Source organism: Trichosurus vulpecula, chromosome 4 (genome assembly GCF_011100635.1).
Source record: "Trichosurus vulpecula isolate mTriVul1 chromosome 4, mTriVul1.pri, whole genome shotgun sequence".
Taxonomy (NCBI): Eukaryota; Metazoa; Chordata; class Mammalia; order Diprotodontia; family Phalangeridae; genus Trichosurus; species Trichosurus vulpecula.
This window is the reverse complement of record NC_050576.1, coordinates 404920463-404943478: the sequence shown is the minus strand read 5'-3', so window position 1 is coordinate 404943478 and position 23016 is coordinate 404920463. Positions and strand designations below refer to the sequence as shown.

General features: G+C 35.2%; 1 protein-coding gene across 1 annotated transcript in view; it reads left to right on the top strand.

Annotated features, from left to right (window-relative positions):
- The window catches only part of EPHA3 (EPH receptor A3), a 519117-nt gene that overhangs the window by 377141 nt on the left and 118960 nt on the right, over positions 1 to 23016 (top strand). The window contains exons 6-10 of the mRNA XM_036757104.1: positions 1527 to 1651; positions 7878 to 8040; positions 12631 to 12733; positions 13354 to 13421; positions 18201 to 18326. Of these exons, the coding sequence (XP_036612999.1) occupies positions 1527 to 1651; positions 7878 to 8040; positions 12631 to 12733; positions 13354 to 13421; positions 18201 to 18326 (585 nt within the window). The remainder of the gene's footprint in view (positions 1 to 1526; positions 1652 to 7877; positions 8041 to 12630; positions 12734 to 13353; positions 13422 to 18200; positions 18327 to 23016) is intronic.

Sequence of the window (23016 nt, the reverse complement as noted above, 5' to 3'; positions counted from 1 at the left end):
ACCTTGTTACTAACCACTAATTTCTGTCTTGACTTACCTTCCCTGATGTTACACCTTCCAGCCTACTGGGCCCGACTACCTACCTTCCACTACCCTTCAGAAACCCAGGCATTGTCATCAGACCTGCCAGTAGCGAGCCTTAAAAACTTTTGGACATTGCTCAGCCCTCCAATATGTGTTGTCTCCTTCAATTAAAATTTAATCTCCTTGAGATCTTGGATTATCTTGGGTTTTTTTGTCTGTATTCCAAGTGCATAGCAAAGTGCTTAGTGTCCAGAGCACAGAAATACATAAAAAACAAATGGCTAGCAAAAAAGATCTAAAAGTACTAAAGGGACTTCTCTGGGTTTTCAAGAGCTATTTGCCAAAATCTCAAAAATTACTTTTATACTACTCTTGTCTGAAAGGGCTACAACTGAATCCTAAATACATTCACCTGGATTCAGCCAAAGTTGACTCAAATGGCTTCAGGTCTACACCACAGCTTCCCAGTCTTGGCTCACGTTGTGAGGGTGTGGAGGGTAGCTGACATCTGCCAAGTTCCACCAGTATCCTGACACGCAACAATTTATCAAAAGAGATTATTTGGAATGGAATGTTATAAAATTTGTTTTAAGTTTTCATTCTTCTTTTCACCACGTTGACATTGGTGGTACCTACTCTCCCCGTAGATGTGAATGACAGCATTTATATGCCTTAGTAGAGAGGCTTTATGAGTTGTGGCCAACAAAAAGTAAATAGTAATTACATTTTGTCCAACTCTCTGGTGCTGACCCTTTATGATTTGTGTTAGGTTATTTTTCAGAAAAGATTGCTGGCAGATCAATGTCGTATGCCCTTTCAGCTTAATAGACTCCACCAGAGTTTGAGATCTGCCGAGCTAGTCTTCAAAAACCTGGGGCCGTTTCCATGCCATGATGAGACAGATTAGGACTACAGGGCAAGTTTTTATCTCTCTGTGTTCTAATATATAATTTTACTTATGACAAATTTGAATCAAAAGTAAGGACTTACTAGATCAAGTCATGAATCATTTATTTTCTACATTATATTAAATACTATTATTATCTATGAATATCCCAGGATTCCTTACAAATAATTTATTCCAGTCCTGTTGTAAAGTTGCATACGAAGATGTTATCAATGAACTAGGGAATCTGGTAATAATAATGTCGCAACATTATAACAAATAGGTAGTCCTGTTGTTTTGTTCTTTTTTAATATATCAAATGTATTTCGTTGCTTACATTATAGTAGCAGATTGAAAACATCTGCTCACTTGCCACTAGTAACAGAAAATTTCAGCTCGTTCTCCTTCAGGCCCACTTGCTTCAAGGCATTTGTACCAGGACCAGAATCCAGCTGCTGACTCTTGATATGGGGCCAGATTTCTACTCTAGAGTCTTTTAAAAGGAAACAATGCCTCCTTGCCAAGGATTAGAACGGTGATAAACTCCATTTGCTTTGCTCTCCTCCTTTCCCCCTCCTCATGCCCCCCTACCTTTTCCTCCAAACTCCCTTTGCAGCTCCATCACCTGTCACAATAATTAGAAAGGACCGGACATCTAGAAACAGTGTCTCGTTATCTTGGCAAGAACCTGAACATCCTAATGGGATCATCCTGGACTACGAGGTCAAGTACTATGAAAAGGTGAGAGATAAAAGGTTAATGGCAAAGCGAAGGGGGCTGCTTTCTTAAACACCACACCCTTGCAATGAAAGCCCCTGGCATAGTGCATTACTACATTCTAGACTCAGCATGAGAGTTTATTGAAAACCTTTTACATTAGGAAAGAAAAAACATTGTTTTTTTCTTAGAATCATAGAGTGAGAAGGGATTTTGTAGATTATCTAGTCTATTTACATCATTTTACAGAACTACTGAGTTCTTCCAGTTCAATTGCCCAACACTAGGAAAGAGTCCAATTTTCTGTCCATTGCATCATATTATACTGTTGTAGTTGTCAAAATCTGGCTTACTACAGGTCTCTATCCCCACATATATACATATGTATATATTCATGCATGTATAAATACACATGAATGTATATATAATGTATACATGTATGTAGATTTGTTGTTTCAGTCATGTCCAGCTTTCATGACCCCGTTTTGGGGTTTTCTTGAATACATATACAGATACACACACATATACACATGTATACATGCATATTAAATGTATAATATGTATCTATATGTGTATAAAAGTGTATAATCTATATGTATATTAATGTACATATTTCAGAAAACTACAGAAAGTATTGTTCAATTACAAGTTGTCATGTGATCAAAATCTCTTAATGACAGAGGACAAATTTTTTTCTTACATTTATGCTTATAATGCATATTTAACATTAGAGGGGAAAGATTTTTTTTCAATTAAGAAATAAGATAAAATCAGATTATGTGTTAATATAATGGAAATAATACTGGACTTGGAGACCTACAGCCTAGTAACTGTCACCAACTAATTGAGCAAGAATTTTACCCTTTCTGAACATCACTTTCTTCACATGTTTTTTAAAAAGGCTCTGATTAGGTGATCTTTATGGCAGGATGATAGAATGGAAAGAGGCCTGTCTCTCTAATCAAGGGACCTGCCTTATAACCTTACCTTCTAATACTAATTACCTGTGACAGGTGGATAGAGCACTAGGCCTGGAGTCACAAATACTCATCTTCCTGAGTTCAAATGTGACCTCAGACACTTACTAGGTGTGTGACCCTGTACAAGTCACTTAACCCTGTTTGTCTTAGCTGCCTAATCAATAAAATAAATTGGAGAAGGAAATGGAAAACACTCTGGTATCTTTGCCAAGGAAACCCCAAATGAGGTCATGAAGAATTGGACATATCTGAAACAGCCAAGCAACTACAACAATGAGCCTGGTTAGTGGACTAAGCTCAGTTGACCTTAGTTTCTCATCTGTAAAATAGGAGAGAAGAAATAGATAAAATGGCCTCTTAGATCCTTTCACTTCTAGAGCTATGAACCTAAATGCCTCTTTCAACTCAGATTCGTTGACTTCTATGCCTATAATGGAGAATACCATTATAGAAATTTAATATGCTTGCCTAGACAAACTATGTATAGGCTTTATTCCTTTATAAAGCAATTGTGTCTTCCTGATGTAAAATTATTTTAAATATTATAGGTAAGATTGTTCAAACAACACCAAGAGTTGTCAAATGACCTCATGGTCATGTTTATCATTTGCAAGATATATTTTCCCTCTTTAATACATTATTTACACTTGTGATTTGGTGATATGATCATTAATTTGAGAATTTACAAGACTCTTCTGCTAAGTTTTAAGATATTTCAAAAAGGTTACTTGTAGCGTCATGGATAGACTGCTGAGTTTGGCATCAGAGAAATATGTGTTCATTTTCCATCTCCGACACTTACTGGCTGTGTAACTCTAGGCATATCATTTGATTTTCTTGTGCCTTAAGCCCCTCCCCTAGACTGATCTACTGAGTCATGCTGTCTGGGATTTTCTTCAACCTTCAATCTTTGATATGAACTGAACTGTTGTCCGACATTGATGAAATCATAGACCATTCCTATATTCCTTTAAGTATCATTTTGTTAGGTGATAGAGAGATGGAGAAATATATGAGAATATAAAAAGTCCAAAAATATTATCACATGCAAAATAATAGTATGTCATTTGCAAAGACCTCAGTGTGTAGTTCCAATGATTTTTCAAGTAGATTAAAGCCAAAGAATCATTGAGTAGGAAGGAATTTTAGAGATCATCTAATCCAGTATCTTCAAGCTCAGAGAGAGTAAGTTGCTTATCCAAAATCACACAGCAAATCTGTGCTGGGGCTAGAATTAGAAACCCAGTTTCTTGACTCTCAGGTCAGCACTTTTTATACTATGTCAGCTGTCAAAAATGTATTGTATTTTCTTGGTGATTTAAAAAAAACTTTCAAAGCATACACTAATTTTGTTGTTACTAAAATTGAATTTCCAAATAGGTAAATAGAGAGACAAAAGAGCATATTCAAGGAGGCAAAGCTATGATTTGCGTGGGTTCTCCTCATAAATGCAATCTAAAACATTTAAAATAAAAGTTTTATGAAATTTGACGTAAAGATATATGAAAATTGAGTTTTTAATTTTCTCTCTTGATCTTTCTGAAATGGCAAGATCATAAGCTAAATTTATTGAATAGGCTGCATAGAGATGTTTACTTTCCTGGACATTATCAAGTTTCTGGATGGTATATAGTGGGAGATACCTGAAAATGACAAATATTTGTGTCCTTAGATTTTTTTTCCAAGATTTTTTTTTCTTTTTGTTGCTGTTGTTTAGTTTGTAAAGTGGCCACAAGGTGGTCTATAACTCAGTTGTTAAGTAAATATTCATATGAAAGAATTTTCCTAGACGTTAACTCAAATGATAATTTTAACATATCACATATTGATTAAGGTGCCATATATATATGTAAAACCAATTCCTATTTTACCCAAGAAAAAGACATATAATACGATCCCCGCTCTTTTTTGATGCTACAGTATTAAAATTTGGTGTAGAATATACTCAAATTAATATAGAATTCCCACTGCAAACAGTTTCACAATTCTTTGAAGTTCCATTGTGTAGTTGCCGTTATGTTTCCAGCCTCACAGATCTTTAGGGATACTTACTGGGGTTCAAAGGACAACTTTTCTTGTTTTTCTTTCAAAAAGTAGAACTTTTAGATTGATGGTATTCAAAGCATTTGTTTATTTTGATGTTTGCATGTATATTAAATAAACAGTTTGGAAACATATGTTTCAATTAGGGAAACTGAATTCCCCTGAGTTCTCAGCTCTGCTGGCAGTGAGTCATTTCTGGTATCTCTTCTCAAGTCACTAGCTATCAGCTGTTGATTCCTGTATTCAGTATTATGCTATTGACAGAATCATTGCAACAGAATTGTCAAATTTCAGAGCAAAAAAGAACTTGGGTAATAAACTAGTATAATTCTCTCATTTTAGAGATGAGAAATCAGATGAGAACCAAAGGAGTTAAAGAACTACTTACTGCCTAAGGTCACAAAGCTATTGGCTAGTAGAACTGAGACATGAACTTAGAACATCTAAACTGTTGTGGGTCTTATTTGTTTTCTTGACGGAAGTCCAAATGTGGAAAATTTGTCTTGACATATGAGGAAACAAAGACCCAGAGATGATTTTCCACAAGAGGTGTGTATGTGTGTGTGTGTGTGTGTGTGTATACACACACAAATACCTGCATGCAAACACACGCACATACATATTTGTGTATATTTGTGTATGTATATATGTATATAAATATCAATTTATATATAGACATAGATATAGATATTTATGTACATATGTATACATATACAACATGCATACTTGGGAATATATACCCACGATAAGTTAATATCTTTCCATTGCCAAATGAGCAAGATACCAACTTAAATTTTAAGGAAACTATATAAAAACAGTTTGTTGGACAAGATCTTATTGACACCCTAAGAGAGGTGTTTAATTTGGCAAATTTCCATGTAAGAAAAAACCTTATTCTGCTATATTACACAGAGTTCCAAAAGAATGCCTTGCCCATAATAGGTTCTGAATAAACAATTACTGATAGATTACAAGAATTAGGATGGATTTAATAGACTATCAAATCTAGGCGTTCCCAAACTTTATTGTTCCCCATGTGCTTTGTCTTTCAGCAAACCCTCCTAAAACCTGGCTTTCACATGAAAGACAATTAGTTCTAGTATTTATTATTCATATAAATATAAAAATAAAGATATTAATTTTCATGGAGAAAACTTTAGCATATAGGATTTTTGTAAGAATACTACTACTTTTTAAATATTTCAAAAGGATAATAAAGTTATTAACCAAACATTGCCCCTACCCGCTTGACAAGCTTTGCATATCCTCAGGATCAAATGTTATCCAACGCTGGGACTCTTGATGCAATCCACCTCCCTTGACTTTAGCTATTTAACTGAAGACCAAAAATCTGTGGTCATTTGTTATGCAGGTCATAGTCACTGAACTAAAAGGATTGATTTCACTTTTGCTCAGTGTCTGGATAAGAAAAGATTAATGTAGGAAACCATGTTTGTTGGGTACATATATATATGTTCCTCTCCCTTTGGTGTCTTCTTCCTTTGCTTCTGGCAAATGATAAGAACATCGTGTAGCAGACCACAAATTTCATTAACACTTACTGCACAGCTTTCAAAGTAGGTTAAGGGAAAAAATTGGAGCATCCACCCTTCTAGCAATAAGCATCTTGCCCTAGTTTCAGGAAGACATGGAGAGGTGACACAAGTGGATAATAGCACCAGGCATGCTTCCTACCCAATAAATAGTTCTGACATCTTGTTAGTGTAAGAAGAGGTAATGGAGTCTTGCAGGATGGCTGAACATACTTTATTATTACCTCTGTCTATACTATCTGAGCAGCAACTCAACCAAGGTTCATATTTCTGGCTAGCAAGGCATGCATAATTCATCTTCTTCATTGCGGTCATCTCACCTAAAAAGGGTGTATGTGCAGGAAACACATCCCTCTGGGCAACTAGAATTCAGAACTCTTGATGACTCTAGACCTTTGAACTTATAAGGTAGCTACCAAGGTTAGAAACATCAATCTTCAGATCCCTGTTCTACTCAAAGAAAGAAACATAAAAGAAGAGTCCCTAGAAACTTGAGATCCATGCCAAACTCAAAGAGACAAGCACATGTGTTTACTGCCATATATGTGGAGCTCCCATAGCAAGAAAAAGAAAGAGGGGAATGTTCTTCGATCTGCATTCTGAGTCCATCATTTCTCTATCTGGAGGTGGATAGCATGTTTCATCATGAGTTCTTTAGAATTGTGATTGGTCAATGTGTTGATCAGAGCTGTCTTCCAATGTTGATTATCTTTACAATACTCTTTTTACCATATAACTTTTTCTCCTGGTTCTGCTCACTTCATTTTGTATCAGTTCATATGGGTCTTCCCATTTTTTTTTCTGAAACCAATCCCTTCATCATTTCTTACAGCACAACAGTATTCTGTCATATTCATATACTATCACTTGTTCAACTATTCCCCATTTAATAGGTGTTCCTGTAGTTTCCAGTTCTTTGCTACCAAGAAAAGAACAGCTAGGTGGTGAAGTGGATAGGGTGCTGGACCTGAAATGAGAAATTCAAATGTGGATCACACTTACTACCTGGGTTATCCTAGACAAGTCACTTAACCCTGCTTGCCTCAGTTTCCTCATCTGTAAAATGAGCTGAAGAAGGAAATGGCAAATTAGTATCTTTGCCAATAAAACCTCAAATGGGGTCACAAAGAGCAGACATAAATGAAATGATGGAACAACAAAAAAAGCTACCACAAAAAGAGTTGCTATTAATAATTTTGTGTATATTGGTTCTTTCCCTTTTTTTGAGCTACTCAGAGTGCTACTTGCTGAATCAGATGATATACACAGTTTAGTAACCTTTTAAGCATAGCACTAAAATGCTTTCCAGAATGGTTGGTCTAGTTCACAGATTCATTAGTGTGCCTGTTTCCCCACATATCCTCCAGCATTTGTCATTTATAATTTTTCGTATTGCTACTTGTCTAATGTGTATGAAGTTATACCTCAGAGTTGTTTTAATTTTCATTTCTCTAATTATTAGTTATTTAAGCCATTTTTATATGGCTATCCATAGTATTGATTTCTTCCTCCGAAAACTGCCTATTCGTATCGCTTGGCCATTTATCAATTGGGAAAAGATCTTATTCTTACGAATGTGGCTGTTTCTATATATTTGAGAAATGAGACTTTTTAAAATAATTTTTTATAGTTAAAAAGACTAGATTTTTAACGCAATTATTTCTTACCTCAAAGCAGGAGCAAGAGACGAGTTATACCATTCTGAGGGCAAGAGGCACGAATGTTACCATCAATGGCCTCAAACCTGAGACCACTTACATATTCCAAATCCGAGCCCGAACAGCAGCTGGATATGGGACCAACAGCCGCAAGTTTGAGTTTGAAACTAGTCCAGATTGTATGTATCATTTCAACTGATTTTGAGTGTTTGTGTGTGCAGTTTTAAACTAATTGGAATGGTTAGTTTCATTCCCTTCCAGACTTCAGTAAATGTGATGTACAGTAACTATTTATGATCTGTCATTTACTGTAATAGTAGTATGGAATTTTATATTTTATCATTTCAGTTAAAATCTGCTGAGGGATATATGGGGAACTATAACAGGTGGGTTTTTCCCTCTTTTTTTCTACCTGATCATATTTCTACTGCTGGAATAAATATTTGTCTTGGTTAGCCAGAAACTTGGGTTAAAGAAAGGTATTTTATAAAGTAACAGAATCTCAATGTTTCTTATTCCAGATATTCCAGGTTTATTGCTTGATTCAGTGAACTGAGTATTAGAAATTTACTTATGCATGAGGATTTTGATTTTGTTTTAACCCATAATATTGTGCCCAGAACATATATTTCTATATCATTTGAAGATTATAGATTGCTTTTTTCCACACCCGTTTAATCACTTCACTTACAGTTACCTACTTTTATAGAGGCCATTTGAATCTGAAATTTACACTACCTGTAAATTGGCAAGCATTTCCTAAATTAAATAACTTCAGTATTTGATTCGGTAATACAGTCCCCCATTTTTCCCAATGGAAAATTTTGTTTTCTAATTTCTTGTTTTTTAGGGAATAATATTGCATTAAAAATTAAAACATGCTTTTGTCTCTACAGTTTATAAAGTCCTAAAGGACAATGTCAATATTTAACTGCTTGTATCCCTGACTAACACTTGCTTTATCTGTCCAACTAGCAAATAGGCCTTATCCTCAAGCATACAATTAATTTATCCTTCTCCCAAACCTTCTCAATTTCCTGTGGTAAAATCAACTTGTTGCAGATGTGATGGTTCACATCTCATGTGCTGAACTCTAATAATAAAAAAAACCCTTTCCTACATAATGTTCAAGAGAAATTAAATTATTTGTAATAATATAATAATATAATTCAGTCACTGAATGAGAATAGTTAAACTCAGGCTACTTGCAATTTGAATATATTGTACAGAGAATCAATTATCAACTTTTCCAGTTAGCTTTTTTTTAATTTCCAAAAAGACGGTTTAAGCTTTAAAATACATTCATAAAACATTAAAAAAGAATGACTGTTAATCACAAGTATAAACATTAAAAATATTGACACTACCCCTATTTTAGATCATGGAAGAAATGAAACAATTTATTTCCAAACAAATAAGAGCTATATTTTGCAGAGACAGCGCATAGGAAGCTCATCTAATACTTCACAGTGCTAGCCAGTGTTTAGCCCTGATTAATCTGAGATATATATGAATTTGCAAGAACAACAACAAAAAATTCCAACAGTCTAACGTAATTCAAGATTATGCCGCAGATACTGCTGTGGTAAGTTTTACTCATGAATTACTAATAAAGCTTGAGTGTTTGAGGTTTAAAAAATGTTCTGTTTAAAGACTACAATGTCTTAAAAATAAACAATGAGATTTTGCAATATAAGCCAAATGGTTTTACACTTGGAATGTCTGAATAGAGGAGAGAGGTAGGGACACAGGACCATGTGAACTATTTTTTTCCTCAATTCCCATTTTTTAGATAGCATTATGGTTAAGTAGCATGATTTAAAACAAACCAATTTACTACTAACTTGCTTTATTTCCAGTATGAAAATATCAAAAGAAAGTGTCATCTGCCTTAGATGAAAAGAAAAAAATCACTTTCGATTTAAAAACAAAAAAGACCCATTAAAATATTGAAGTTATTTGGCTTAATAATATTAAAAAAACTATATTTGTTATGAAAATATATTAAATGACATAATAAAAATAATGGACTAACTGTTTAAAATATATCATGCAAATTCATTAGCTAGAAATAATCCATAGGAAATTTTATAGCAGGAAATCATCTAGTTTGTGCCTGTCCCATTTTATGAATGAAGAAACAGCCTTTGTAAATGATTTTGCCCAAAGTATCAAAGGTCCTAATTATTTGAAACCAGCAATTCTGACTCTCCATCTTGTACTTTGACTAATGCATTGCAGTTACCAAATGTTTTAGGGAGAATAAGGTAATAGAGTGGATAGAGTACTGGACTGGGAGCTAGGAAGACCTGAGTTCAAATCTGGACTCAGACATTTACTGACCATGTGACCCTAAGCAAGCCACTTAACCTTTGTCTGCCTCAGTTTCATCATCTATAAAATGGGGATTAAAAATAGCACCTACATCCTAGGATTATAGTGAGAACCAAATGAGATAATATTTGTAAAGCCCTTTGTAAACTTTGCATCAATGCTAGCTTATTATTAAAATAATTTAACATTTCCGTCCAAGATTTTCTAATTTTCAGTAATGACAGTGAAATTGTTTTCCTTGAGTATTTTACAGAATCCAGTGGTATTATTAAGCTAAAAGGGTCCTTAGACATCATTTAATTCACTTGCTTATCCATTTATACGTGAGGGAAATGAGATTTCTTTCTGAAAGTTTCTTTCCCTCTTGAGTCTATCTTGAGCCATGTTTTGTGAAGTGGTTAATTAAAATTCTTTTGAGAGTTTATAACCTACCACCTTTCATGGATTTGTACCCTGAAAGTAAAAATATGATCACAAATATAGCCTTTAAAACTATAATCCATCATAACATAGCATAATATGACATACTCAAAGGGATCCATAATCTCATTTGACTTGCTTGCCAAACACGCGGAAAACAACCAAAGGCAACATTGAGTTAGAACACAAACTCATGTGTGAAGTCTTACAAAGAAGGCCGATGGATAATAAAATGTAATGTTGCAATTAAAATACCTTACCATGCCATACCATACCATACCATACCATATCATACCATATCATAAGACTTGGGAATCTTTGTCAGATTGATGAGTTTGTATTGAATGTGTTTCTGCCTGGCCTTAATGAATAGAGAATATCATTTTAAAATATAAAGCATCATGGCATAGTGAATAGGAGCCAGGCTGGCAAATCAGGAAGAACTGGCTTCGAATTCTGCCTCTGAAATATGTTTGCTATGTGACTCTGGGCAAGAAGTATAAATTGCCCCAAGCAACTTTGTAAAATTTAAAGTTTTAGAGCAGGCACTGACCTGAATTGGTAGAATGAAGGGTTTTTGTTTTGTTTTGTTTCTTGGGAAGTTCTCTTTACCCATTAAATCTCAGGGATCACCCTTCTACCATGCCCCACCACCATTTTAAAAATAAGGTAATGACATCCTACCCCATTTTAAATTCTTATTTTAAATACAGCAGAGTCGATACAGAGAGGGAGTACCGCCTCTCCACCACCTGTGCCTGATGTTCCTCAGCTAGGTACTCCTAAAAATCCAGGCCTTATGGTAGCAGTTCTCATATGTTTTGTTGTCAAAATCCTTTGCGCCCTTAAAAATTTTTTTTTGTTTATGTGTATTACATCTATTGATATTTGCCATGTGGGAAACTTTAATATATTAGTATTATTATGAAAAGTTTTGACCTTGCATACCTCCTGAAAGTATTCAAAGGATGCCTATGGGTCTGCAAGTCATACACTGAGAACTACTGCATTACAGAAAACCTTTTCTACCTAGACATGGGGTTTGATGAAGTCCACTAGTTAGTAAATTCCTCTTCCCCATGGTATTAATTTTACAAAGACAACATGCTAGATTAAAAACTGAACTCAGAAAAACAATCATTTATTTAGTACTTAGGTTTCAGTAAATGTGAGGCAAATACTCTGATAGAGTACGGTCTCAAAGTATAGAAACATCCATGTTTGGTATAGGGTACATTGTAATGCCAAGATTAAGGGTCATTATTTAAAAAAAAAAAGATTCAATTAGATTTAGATTGACAAGTACTTATCAACCATCTCCAGTGTATTCTGGAATATTAAGTACCTTTGTATAAACAAAAATCTTTTTTGTACCTTACCTATAATTTAACTACCCCCTTTCATATATATTTTAAGATCTTCTTAAATTACCAACTTCTTGGAAATTATAGGGAAAAAATGGTTTTTTACTTTTTAATTTAATAATCATTGAATAATACATCATACATCAACCTGGATCAAAAGAGTTAAATAATGCTTAAAACCTTTTTCTTAGATATTTTGCATTTCCTTCATACTTCTTTTCTGGAAGTTTCTGGTTTAGCCAATAAATTAACTCTGCTGATTTCTTACTTGAAAAGAATAAGGAAAACTAGTCACAGTCTGTTTTCAATAAATATTTGTTGATAGATGTAATAATTTTTTGTCAGAAAAGACAAAGTTTATTCATTTTGAATTTTCCTATGATTTTCCTCTTCAAATTCTACTTAACTGTAAGCAGTTAAGTTAGTAGTACTAAGCACTTAACAGGCAAAATACCATGTAATAAGAAAGTTCTTTTGTTTTTTGAGATGCAGGAACTTTGGGCAAGGATGAATTACTTCTTAGAGCAGGTACTGAGCATTAAGTCATTTTCAAGTAATGCATAAAGCAGAATAGAGATGACTTAATTCATCAGCCCTCCATGTGGGTGTCAGTTGTGATGTGTTAATGTCTTTTTTTCTTTGACCTTACAGCTTTCTCCATCTCCAGCGAGAACAGCCAGGTTGTCATGATAGCCATTTCAGCTGCAGTAGCAATTATTCTTCTGACAGTTGTGGTGTATGTCTTGATCGGAAGGTGAGTTCATCATCTATCTGATACATTTACTTTCTTTTCTTAACTGCTGCCAGAGTTTGATGAGAGAAGTCAATCAAGAATTTCCAGGTAGAAGAGTTGCTTGGACTTGAAGTTCTGTTGTCTTCTCTTTTTCTTCCCCTCTTTTTTTCTCCCCACTTCATCTTACCTTAATTACCTGTTCTCTGTTTTTTTATTTCTTCTATTCTGTCTGCCCCCTTCTATTTTTCCCCTCCCTTTCTTCTCCAGAAGCCCATAGCGACATTACACAGCAGTAATGATTGCTAATAATAGCAGACCCCAATCTATATCCATTTAACAGTTGTAAAAAGAAATCTGTAAAAACTATAAAGATTCTAAGGCAATTGTAAATTTCAGCTGGAGAGACAGTATGGTAGGGTTTGGGGAACTCCAGAAAGCCTTCCATTAATCAGTTTTCCATTCTTCTGAGAGTTCAGCTTTCCTGTAGAGAGCATAGGAAATGTGAACATCATTAAACTTTCACTAGAGCATTTAATTGTTTAGGGAAAACACTTTATTCTCATGCTCCTTTCACATGCTGTAAATATATAATGATTCCAAATTTCCTTTTCCAATGTTCCTTCCTCTTGCTTTGTTCCTAGATTTTGTGGCTATAACAAATCAAAGCATGGTGCAGAGGAAAAAAGACTTCATTTTGGGAATGGACATTGTAAGTTTCTGTATTTTGATTTCAATGTTTTAGTTTTAGCATTTGTTGATTTATGAACAAAATCATATTTTGCCTTGTAGATGTGATAAGAAATAAAATTTTCAAGAAGAACAAGACAGTAAATCTCCAAAAGGAAAAGAAAGTTTAGTTCTCGGCATTAAGTAATCTTTAACACCCTGTATTTCAAAATTAAAATTCATGGGAATCTATGGATTATGTCTAAATATGGGTATTAAACAAAATGTTTTCTGCTATGCATTGCTGAAATGCAAAACAGAACATCAGCTTTCTCATTTCCAATATCTCTGATGAAATGCAAATAGAAACTTATTTTCTAAGTTCTAAGGAGAAAAAAGTATAAAAGACTTCAGCCTCTGCAATGTCCTATTCCGTACTTGCCTACCGAAAGGAAGCTCCCAAACATTCTGTTTTGTTGTGGAGTTATGTGATAGTCAATTATTAGCTGAACCAGTATATTTCACATTTTAATACTACCAACTGAGCCTCTTTTAATTTTTTCCAAAAGGAAAAAAAAACTCCTCTGGGAAGGAAAATGCTTAATTGCAGATGAAAAGGCTTTCTGGTTTTAGTTTTGGTGAAGCAAATTGTCCCAGATGTTTTTGGAGAATGCAAATTAGTTTACTTTTCAAAAATATATCCCATCTGAAAGTGGCAACCAAAACCTGATTCCATAAAAAAAGCAGTGGGATTTTTTAAATTTATTTTTAAAAATACAGATTATCTACTTATAAAAATCTGTTTGACTTTTTAAAAATGTATATTTGCTAAAAATATGCATGTCAGTGGAAATTACCCCCAAGATTTCCTGTTAAAACTGCAATATTAGCTATATCTCAAGTGAAAACTTTATTAATAATTGCCAACATGAAGTATATGTACATTATCTTAGAGAAAGAATGTATTCCAGAATTTAATTGCAATGGGATAGAAGTGGCACCAAATGCCAGGTTACATTATTCTTTTTGTCTAATGTGTTTTCCTTCTGTTTCATTTCTGAGTGAAACATGACTGTCATAATAGTTTCCAGCATCATTATGTTACCACTGACAATAGATGAACAATTAATGAACTGAACACAAACAACCCAATATTTATGTGTGCCCCATATCAGTAATGCTTCATGATTCAAAGTTAATTAGGTTATAAAATAAAAGCATTCATTAAAAAAGTGCCATAGATGAATTGCAGGTTGTGGTTTGTTGGTTTTTTTCCCCTGGCTATTTGACATGGGTGAGGCAATAGCCATTCATAAATTAGTCAGAGAAGTTAAATTCCTATGGATTAAGGAGCCTTTAATTTGGACTAGACAATTAACTGCAAATATTGTTTTTAGAGCAATACCGTGCCGATTCTGTACATTTTATTAGAATTATAAATCTAATGAATTTAAGCCTTTGCTGCCTGTTTTGTAAGCATGCATTTACTGTATCACAAAGACCTGTTATAGCTATGAGGTTCTGTAGTGGACTTTTCTTTGATTTCACGATGTCCTTAAAAGACACAGAAAGTTCACTTTACTCTGGCTGCAAGAGGATAAAGTAACCTCCATGCCTGTCGTAAACTTTCTGCATCTCAAATACCACAGATGGCTTATTTCAGTCCATTTATTCTGTATTACTTTTAAAATGCTCCAGCTAGGAACTATTCCCTCCAGCCTTATTACAAATCCTATAATATTGCTTCAAAGGAACAGAAACGTGCTTCACCTCCTCAGATGCTATCCCTTTGCCCTCTCTGCCTGGGGCCTTTTTTTAACCTTTTTCTGCCCTTAGGGCAACTCATGCTGGCAAAATGGAAATGTAAATTATTGTGTTTGCACAAAATGAGCTGTAAAGTAGTACAGCTTAACACATGTGCATGTGTTTATTATCTGTTTTTCATGACAGAACCCAGTTACTCTATGTGCTGCCCTTAATTATTGGTGTGAAGGGATTATTCTCCTTGCAGCCTGGATCACCTGATCTCTAGACCCTCTGGGGTCACCATTTAAAAATCAACAGCAGAAATCCCAACAGGGAACCGTCTTTTAATTTTGTTGTGTGTGGCAGGTTCTTGTTGGTGGTGGTGGTTTTTGTTAAAAATTGAATAGAGTGAGAAGAACTGTAACTTGAATTTAGTGTGTATGGAAAAGCCATTTACAAAATTTTTAATGAACAGCAATATACAGTCAATTGCTTTTTTGTTTTTATATAAGAATAATCTCTGCTCTTTTTAGTACCACATTTTTCTGTTGGTACTTTCCCTAGTGAACTTAAAAAAAAGGAACCACCCCAAAAAAACTGTTATTTTTGAGCCCAGCAACTTACTTGGAAATCTTTTTTTGAGTCAATTGCCCGGCAACTCATTTTATAATCCTCTCAGTAAATTTTGATGGCAGTTGGTCTTCATAAAATTGATTTTCTTAAGCTCTTCAAGGAAAAGAAACACAGTTGTGATTATCTGCTAAAATAATGCTATCTGCCTGGGGTTTGAAAGCATTTATTTCTTTGAGTAATAAATACTAATATTCCTTTGCTTAACATCAGGATATAAGCTAAATAATGCAGGATGTAAGCATTGGCCTGGTTGAAGCTAATGTGTGGTACCCAAATAGTGTGAAGAGACGGAGAGAACAGACTGATAAGTGTCATTGTGGTTTCATGGGTATTGCTACAAATTCTATTCCAAAATGATGACAGTCACATTATCAGTAGCTTTTCTAGGATCCCTTTTAGGTTTTTATCTCTTTTTAGGTTAAAAACAAAACAAAACAAAAACAAACAAAGCCCAACTTCAGCATCTTATGTTACAACTGGAAGTTGTCCAGCCAGGTCCCTGGCTTTGAAGTTCCATCATCTGTACTTCAGTCCAGCCCCGAGCTTCAAATGTCCTTGGAAGTTACAGGGGAGGCAGGCTAGAGAGCACCCAACCCTGTTTCCAAATTGGATCAATGCAAGCAGCAGCTGCCAGATGAAACAGGTGTGGAGTTAGCAGAGCTGATCTCTTTCTTTTGCCCTGTATTCTCTCATTTCCTTGCCTCACAACATTTGAGGAAGGAAACAGTTGAGTAATGTTAACTCCCTTCTTACCAATCCATCCCATCCCACATAATCCGACATCAGTTTTACTGCTGGAAAACTATTTTCAAAAATACTTAATGCCTCCACTGTGATGGATTTCCAATAGAGTATCTCCTTAATTGTTCAGAAAATGGCCACTGGATTCAAGGGAAGTATTGGACGTTTTTAACCTGATCTTTGTGGATATCTATAATACAGCATTACTTGTAAAGAAATTTGCAATCCCCTCGAAGTGTTCAATTACCATCTTGCCTGTTACTTGATTCTATTGCAAGATGACATTAAGGAACTTGTTTGGCAACACTGTGCAAACCACTCAGACTCTCTGAGCCTAACTGTAAATTGGGCATGGTATTACTAGTACTAACTCCTTTAAAGTATTATTTAAAGCCTAACACAAATAATTGTGAGCATATAAATGTAAGGGTCAACACAAACAGAAAAGCATCTTTAGACTCAGGAATAATACCCGGCTGACAAATACTCACTTTGTGACCATAATCAAGTCATAATCCTATTAGACTGTAAGTTAAAAAAGAATTGCTAATAGGTAGGGGGCAGGGATTTCTGCTATCTGAAATTATTACAGAGTAGAAATAACAAGTCAAAACGCCCAATATAAACATTTCATCTTCATTTCTAAAACTGTAGAAGTTGTTTATTACTAAAATTAATAAATAGTATGTGATTATTAGGTGTCAATAATATGTTTTTCAGTTAAAACATGTTTTTGATCTAATCACCGTTATCTGTGTGACAATGGGAAAGTAACATCATTTCTCTGACCTAACTCTTCATCTGTAAAAGGAGGAAGTTAGATTTATAAAATCTGAGACTCTTTCTAACAGAACCAATGATCTAGTGGTATTTCTACATTATCCCTTTGGGAGTTAATTTATGTCACTTGGAAGTCAAAGTTATTCCTGTTCTGTTAATTGAAGAAATTCAAATTCAGATGTTTTAGTGTCATATCTAAATCCTCTTTACACATATACATAAAAGAAGGATTTTTTGGTTGTTCTTTTTTCACTTAAACTCCTAAACATTTTTTTGAAATATTGTACATACAAAACTATAAAGATATCATTTCAAAATTAAATATATTCCTAGGACATTTTATATTATTTTATGACAATGCATATACTGCTTGTATTTATAGTTTTTTTTTTTCTTAAAGGAATGACTGGAATAGTTTATAATGCCTAGAGCCCTCTTGAAAAATTATTCAACTGACATTTATTAATATTATGCCTTACTATTAATTACATTGATATTAATTAATCATAATAAATAAAATAATATTTTTTGTCACTTTGGCCTCAATTAAATGGGTAACTGGGGCTGTGTAGATCTGGTCTACTGATGGAAATAAAGGGAGATGAATTCTACTTTGTGAGACACTCAGAACATTTTTTAGGCTTTACCTGTTGGTCTACCTGCCTTCCTTAATGACAAGAATAGTCTTGCTCATCTTTAAAATCACCAGTGACTTTTTTTAAATAATGCTTAAAACACATGGCTTTATGTCTGTCAGTGTCCAGGTTATCAGGGAAAAGGTAAACACTATTTATATTTTACAAATGTAAGGACTTTTTTCCTTTATCAATAATTTGTTAATATTTGATTTGTACCATAGATTTTCTTGGTGCTAAGAACCCAGCTCTAATAATGCATTCTTGTCCCGTCCTTTCTTTTGCAGTAAAGCTTCCAGGTCTCAGAACTTATGTCGATCCCCATACATATGAGGACCCTAACCAGGCTGTGCATGAGTTTGCCAAGGAGTTGGATGCTACCAGTATATCCATTGACAAAGTTGTTGGAGCAGGTAAACACTATAATGTAATACTTTTCTAAAAGTAGTCAACAGGGTGTTGTGGTCAAAGCAATTGTGTCTATATCATAATCATCATCACCATGATTATATTGTCCACCTGTCCATCTATCTGTGAAGCACTGAAGTATCTAAGTATCTAGAATGTTGGACTTGGAGTTAGGAAGACATGAGTTCTAATCCTACCCCAGACACTAATTTAGCAAGTCACTTAACCTCTCTCATTTCTACATGTATACAATGAGAATAATAGCACCTACCTCAAGGAGTTGTTGCAAGGATCAAACGAGACAATGTTTGTGAAGCTCTTTGAAAAACTTAAAGTGCTATAAATGCTGGATGACATCATCATTATCTATGAATGTATCTTATTTCTTTCTCCGTATAAAAATAGCCAGTATGCAATGGTGAGCAAAAAAGATATCTAAGGCCACTCATTTCCCTTGTACTGAATACATTACTAGGAGAAATTTTCTCTTGTGAAAGTGAAAGGTTGAAATTTGAAAATAGTGGAGGTGTGCTTAATGGAGTTTAATGATTTCAAAGGTGCCAGACTTATAGATCTGTAAACCACAACATTCATACTTAGGATCTGTTCAGCTTCTCAGACAGCAGGGAAAACAAAACCATTCCAAGGTCACTGTGATGATGTGTCAAAAAGACTGATTCCAGGGACATTAAAGTGCAGTTTTACTTTGTTTAAAACAAACCCAATAAGTGAAAATCTACTTGAACACTAAAGATGTACTTTACAAAAGGATCACCAATTAGAATTTTTTTTGAAACTTCAAATTCCCCTAATTCAATTAAAAAGGGACCATCTAAAATGGAGAAGTATGCACAATTTTGGAAAGCTTTACAAGAAATAAGAAACATTGAGTCAGAATCCACTAAGACCAGTTTCCTTGCAGAGACTAAAAATTAGGAAGACAAGTCAGTAAGAGAAAGCTAGAGTTCTACATGTCAGTGAAGTCATAGATGCAGACTAAAAAAGATATGTTTGTGTACACACACACACACACACACACACACACACACACACACACACATGAGTACCTGGTCATATCAGTCAGTTGTAATCAATTAATCTTGCAGGTGACTGCTGCCTTTAACTGGTATATACTTAGCACATATGTATTGTGGGTGTATACACATATGCACATGCATGTATATATGCATGCATTATGAATATATATGTATATGTGTACATATATATGTATGTGTGTGAATGTTTGTGTATTCCATTTAAAGACTGGTGGATTCCTGTAAGAACCTAACTTAGATAACCAAATAATTGGTTTGTTTCTTGCTTTATTTTGTTTTGACCTTTACATGGAGTGAAGATAGAAATAGAATTCTAGTGTACTATAGAAGTATGAGGAAATTGCTAAGGAACCAAGGGCTTATTGGCCATCACCATGGGGCAGCTAGGTAGCCTAGTGGATAGAGAGTTCTGGGCCTAGAGTTAGAAAGACCTGAGTTCAAATCCAGCCCTAGATACTTACTAGCTGAGTGGCTCTGGGCAAGTCTCCCTCAGTCTCCTTATCTGTAAAATGAGCTGGAGAAGGAAATGGAAAACTGCTTTAGGATCTTTGCTAAGAGAACCCCAAAAATGATTATGAACAGTCAGACATGACTGAAAATGACTAAATAACAACAAAAAGAATCTAAATGGAAATAAACTGCAAAAACAACGTGACGTAAGTATTGCAGTAGACTGAAAAAAATGTGTCTTTAAATTATCTCAATCATATTATAGAAAGTCCATCCCTTGTAAAGCTAAAATATCACAGAGGTATAGGACTGTTTGAGCTTGACCAGGAAGATTTTGTTCTCAACACATGAGAGTCAGAAAAGCAGCAATACAACAAATAGAGAGAACTTGCCTTAGAATTGGGGAAAACGGAGTTTAAGTTCTGTTTCTGACACATGTGACCTTGGAGAAGTCATTCAAATTCTTAGTGCCCCAGGGAACTCTGTAAGACAGAGGTCCTTAACTTTTGTGTATGCATGTGTCCTTTACACATTTAGCAGTCCGGTGAAGCCTGTGGATCCCTTCTGAGAATGTTTTGAAGTGCATAAAACAACATGTATAGAATTACAAAGGAAACACAGTCTGTTGAAATGCAGTTATAATGTGTGTACACATATGCGTGTATACACACGTATTGACTATACATTACACATATGTACTATATATTATACATGTGTATATATGTACAGGCATATATTCATGTGCGTGTGTGAGTGTGTGTGTGATACACACACATATGGAGAGAGAGATAATTAGTTCATGGGCCTATGTTTCTTTCTGAAACAATTTAAATTCTCCATTACTTTTTACCCTATGTTTTTAAAATAAAATTTTGGGATAGTTTCTGTTTTTCTATTGTATTCATTTATAAATATAACCTACTCCCACACTAGAAGCCAACCCTTTAAAGAAAAAGATAGAGAAAAGGAGCCCTTCAGCAAATACGACCAACACATCAACTCTGTGTAATGATGTTTGCAATAGTGCATATCTATATTCTACCACCACTGCAAAGAAAGGTGGGATATGTATTTTCTTAACTCTTACCCTTAGGTTGAACTTAACATCTAACATTTAATATTGATTGTTATTCAAAGAATGTTAGTCATTTATTGAAGTTAGTTTTGATTATATTTTTTTTCTCAATTCAAAATTCAAGACGGCTTCATGATTAATGAATTTATTTTGAAACTCCCCTTACAACCACATTGCCTCAGAGTCAAAACAGAGCTAATTAAGAATCTCTTTTTTTTCCCTTTCCCCAAGACTACAGCTATTCACTAATTATCCTTCATCATGAACTTTTATTTCTTGCTGGTTTTAATACTGCCCCACAAGAGTGCTCTGTTCTCCATCATCTGCAGTGGAAGTAGTAGCTTGCTGCCCAAAGACTTTGCAAATTGAACTTGGGAGCTTGATGGGGTGAGGAAGAAAGGAAAGAAGAGAGACGTAGATACAGTTAATACCCAAACACCTTGCGAGTCTTGAGACAATTCTCTAATGGCCTTTGGTTTAGGTTTAGTGTTACTCTAACTGCAATGGCAGAAATTTAATTTGCTTTAAATTTAAATTTATAGAGTATATGTTTTTTTAAATGATATAAAAAACGGAGATGTTGGAGAAATCCTGCTTGTTAAAAGATTTTACCTGGAAAAGGACATATGTAGGAGGTCTGTTCCAGAGCTGTTCTTCAGTTTTGTAGTAGGAATTGCTAAAAGATTTACTGATGGAGGTGGGGGGGAGGCAGAGCCAAGATGGCGGCTGGAAAGCAGGAACTAGCATGAGCTCCCAGTCGAGCCCCTCCAAAAACCTAAAAAAAATGGCTCTGAACCAATTCTAGAACTGTAGAACCCAGAAAATAGCATATGGAAGTAGGACTCCAGCCCAGGACAGCCTGGATGGTCTCGTGGTAAGGTCTATCCCACGCAGAGCTGGGAGCAGAGCGGAGCGGAGCGGAACAGAGCCCAGCGTGGTCGGCATGCTCCAACCAGACCAGGAGCTGGGTGGAGCGGGCCCTAGCGCCCTGAATCAGTGAGCTGCAGCAGTTACCAGACTTCTCAACCCACAAACACCAAAAACAACAGAGAAGGTTAGTGGGAAAAGCTGCTGGGGACAGAGTGAAAAATAGAGTTGTGGGTCAGCCACTGCCCCTGGGGCAGCAGAGGTGGGGCAACTACAGAGCTACAGCTGCAGTTGCTTCCGGCCCCAGGCCCACCTGGTAGGAGGAGTTGAGTGGCGGATCAGAGCAGGAGTGAAGAGCCTGCTGAAGATCTAAGTCCAGTCCGGGTTGGGGGTTCTTGGGGAAGGAGTGCTGGTGTGGCAGAGCTGGCGCATCCCCCCAGGCTTGGAACATAGTTCTCTTAATTCTACAAGCAGTCATACCCCGCTGAAGAACTCAAGGGTCAAGTTAGTTGGCTGGGAATATGGCCAGGCAGTGAAAATGCACCCAGATTCAGTTTCAGACTCTGGAATCTTTCTTTGATGACAAAGAAGACCAAAACATACAGCCAGAAGAAGTCAACAAAGTCAGAGAGCCTACCTCAAAAGTCTCCAACAAAAACATGAACTGGTCTCAGGCCATGGAAGAGCTCAAAAAGGACTTGGAAAAGCAAATTAGAGAAGTAGAGGAAAAACTGGGAAGAGAAATGATAAGGATGCGAGAAAACCATGACAAACAAGTCAATGACTTGCTAAAGGAGACCCAAAAACATACTGAAAAATATACTGAAGAAAACAACCCCTTAAAATATAGACTAACTCAAATGTCAAAAGAGCTCCAAAAAGCCAATGAGGAGAAGAATGCCTTGAAAGTAAGAATTAGCCAAATGGAAAAGGAGGTCCAAAAGACCACTAAAGAAAATTCTACCTTAAAAATTAGACTGGAGAAAGTGGAAGCTAGTGACTTTATGAGAAATCAAGATATTATAAAACAGAACCAAAGGAATGAAAAAATGGAAGACAATGTGAAATATCTCATTGAAAAAACCGCTCACCTGGAAAATAGATCCAGGAGAGATAATTTACAAATTATTGGACTACCTGTAAGCCATGATCAAAAAAAGAGCCTAGATATCATCTTTCAAGAAATTATCAAGGAGAACTGCCCTGATATTCTAGAGCCACAGGGCAAAATAGAAATTGAAAGAATCC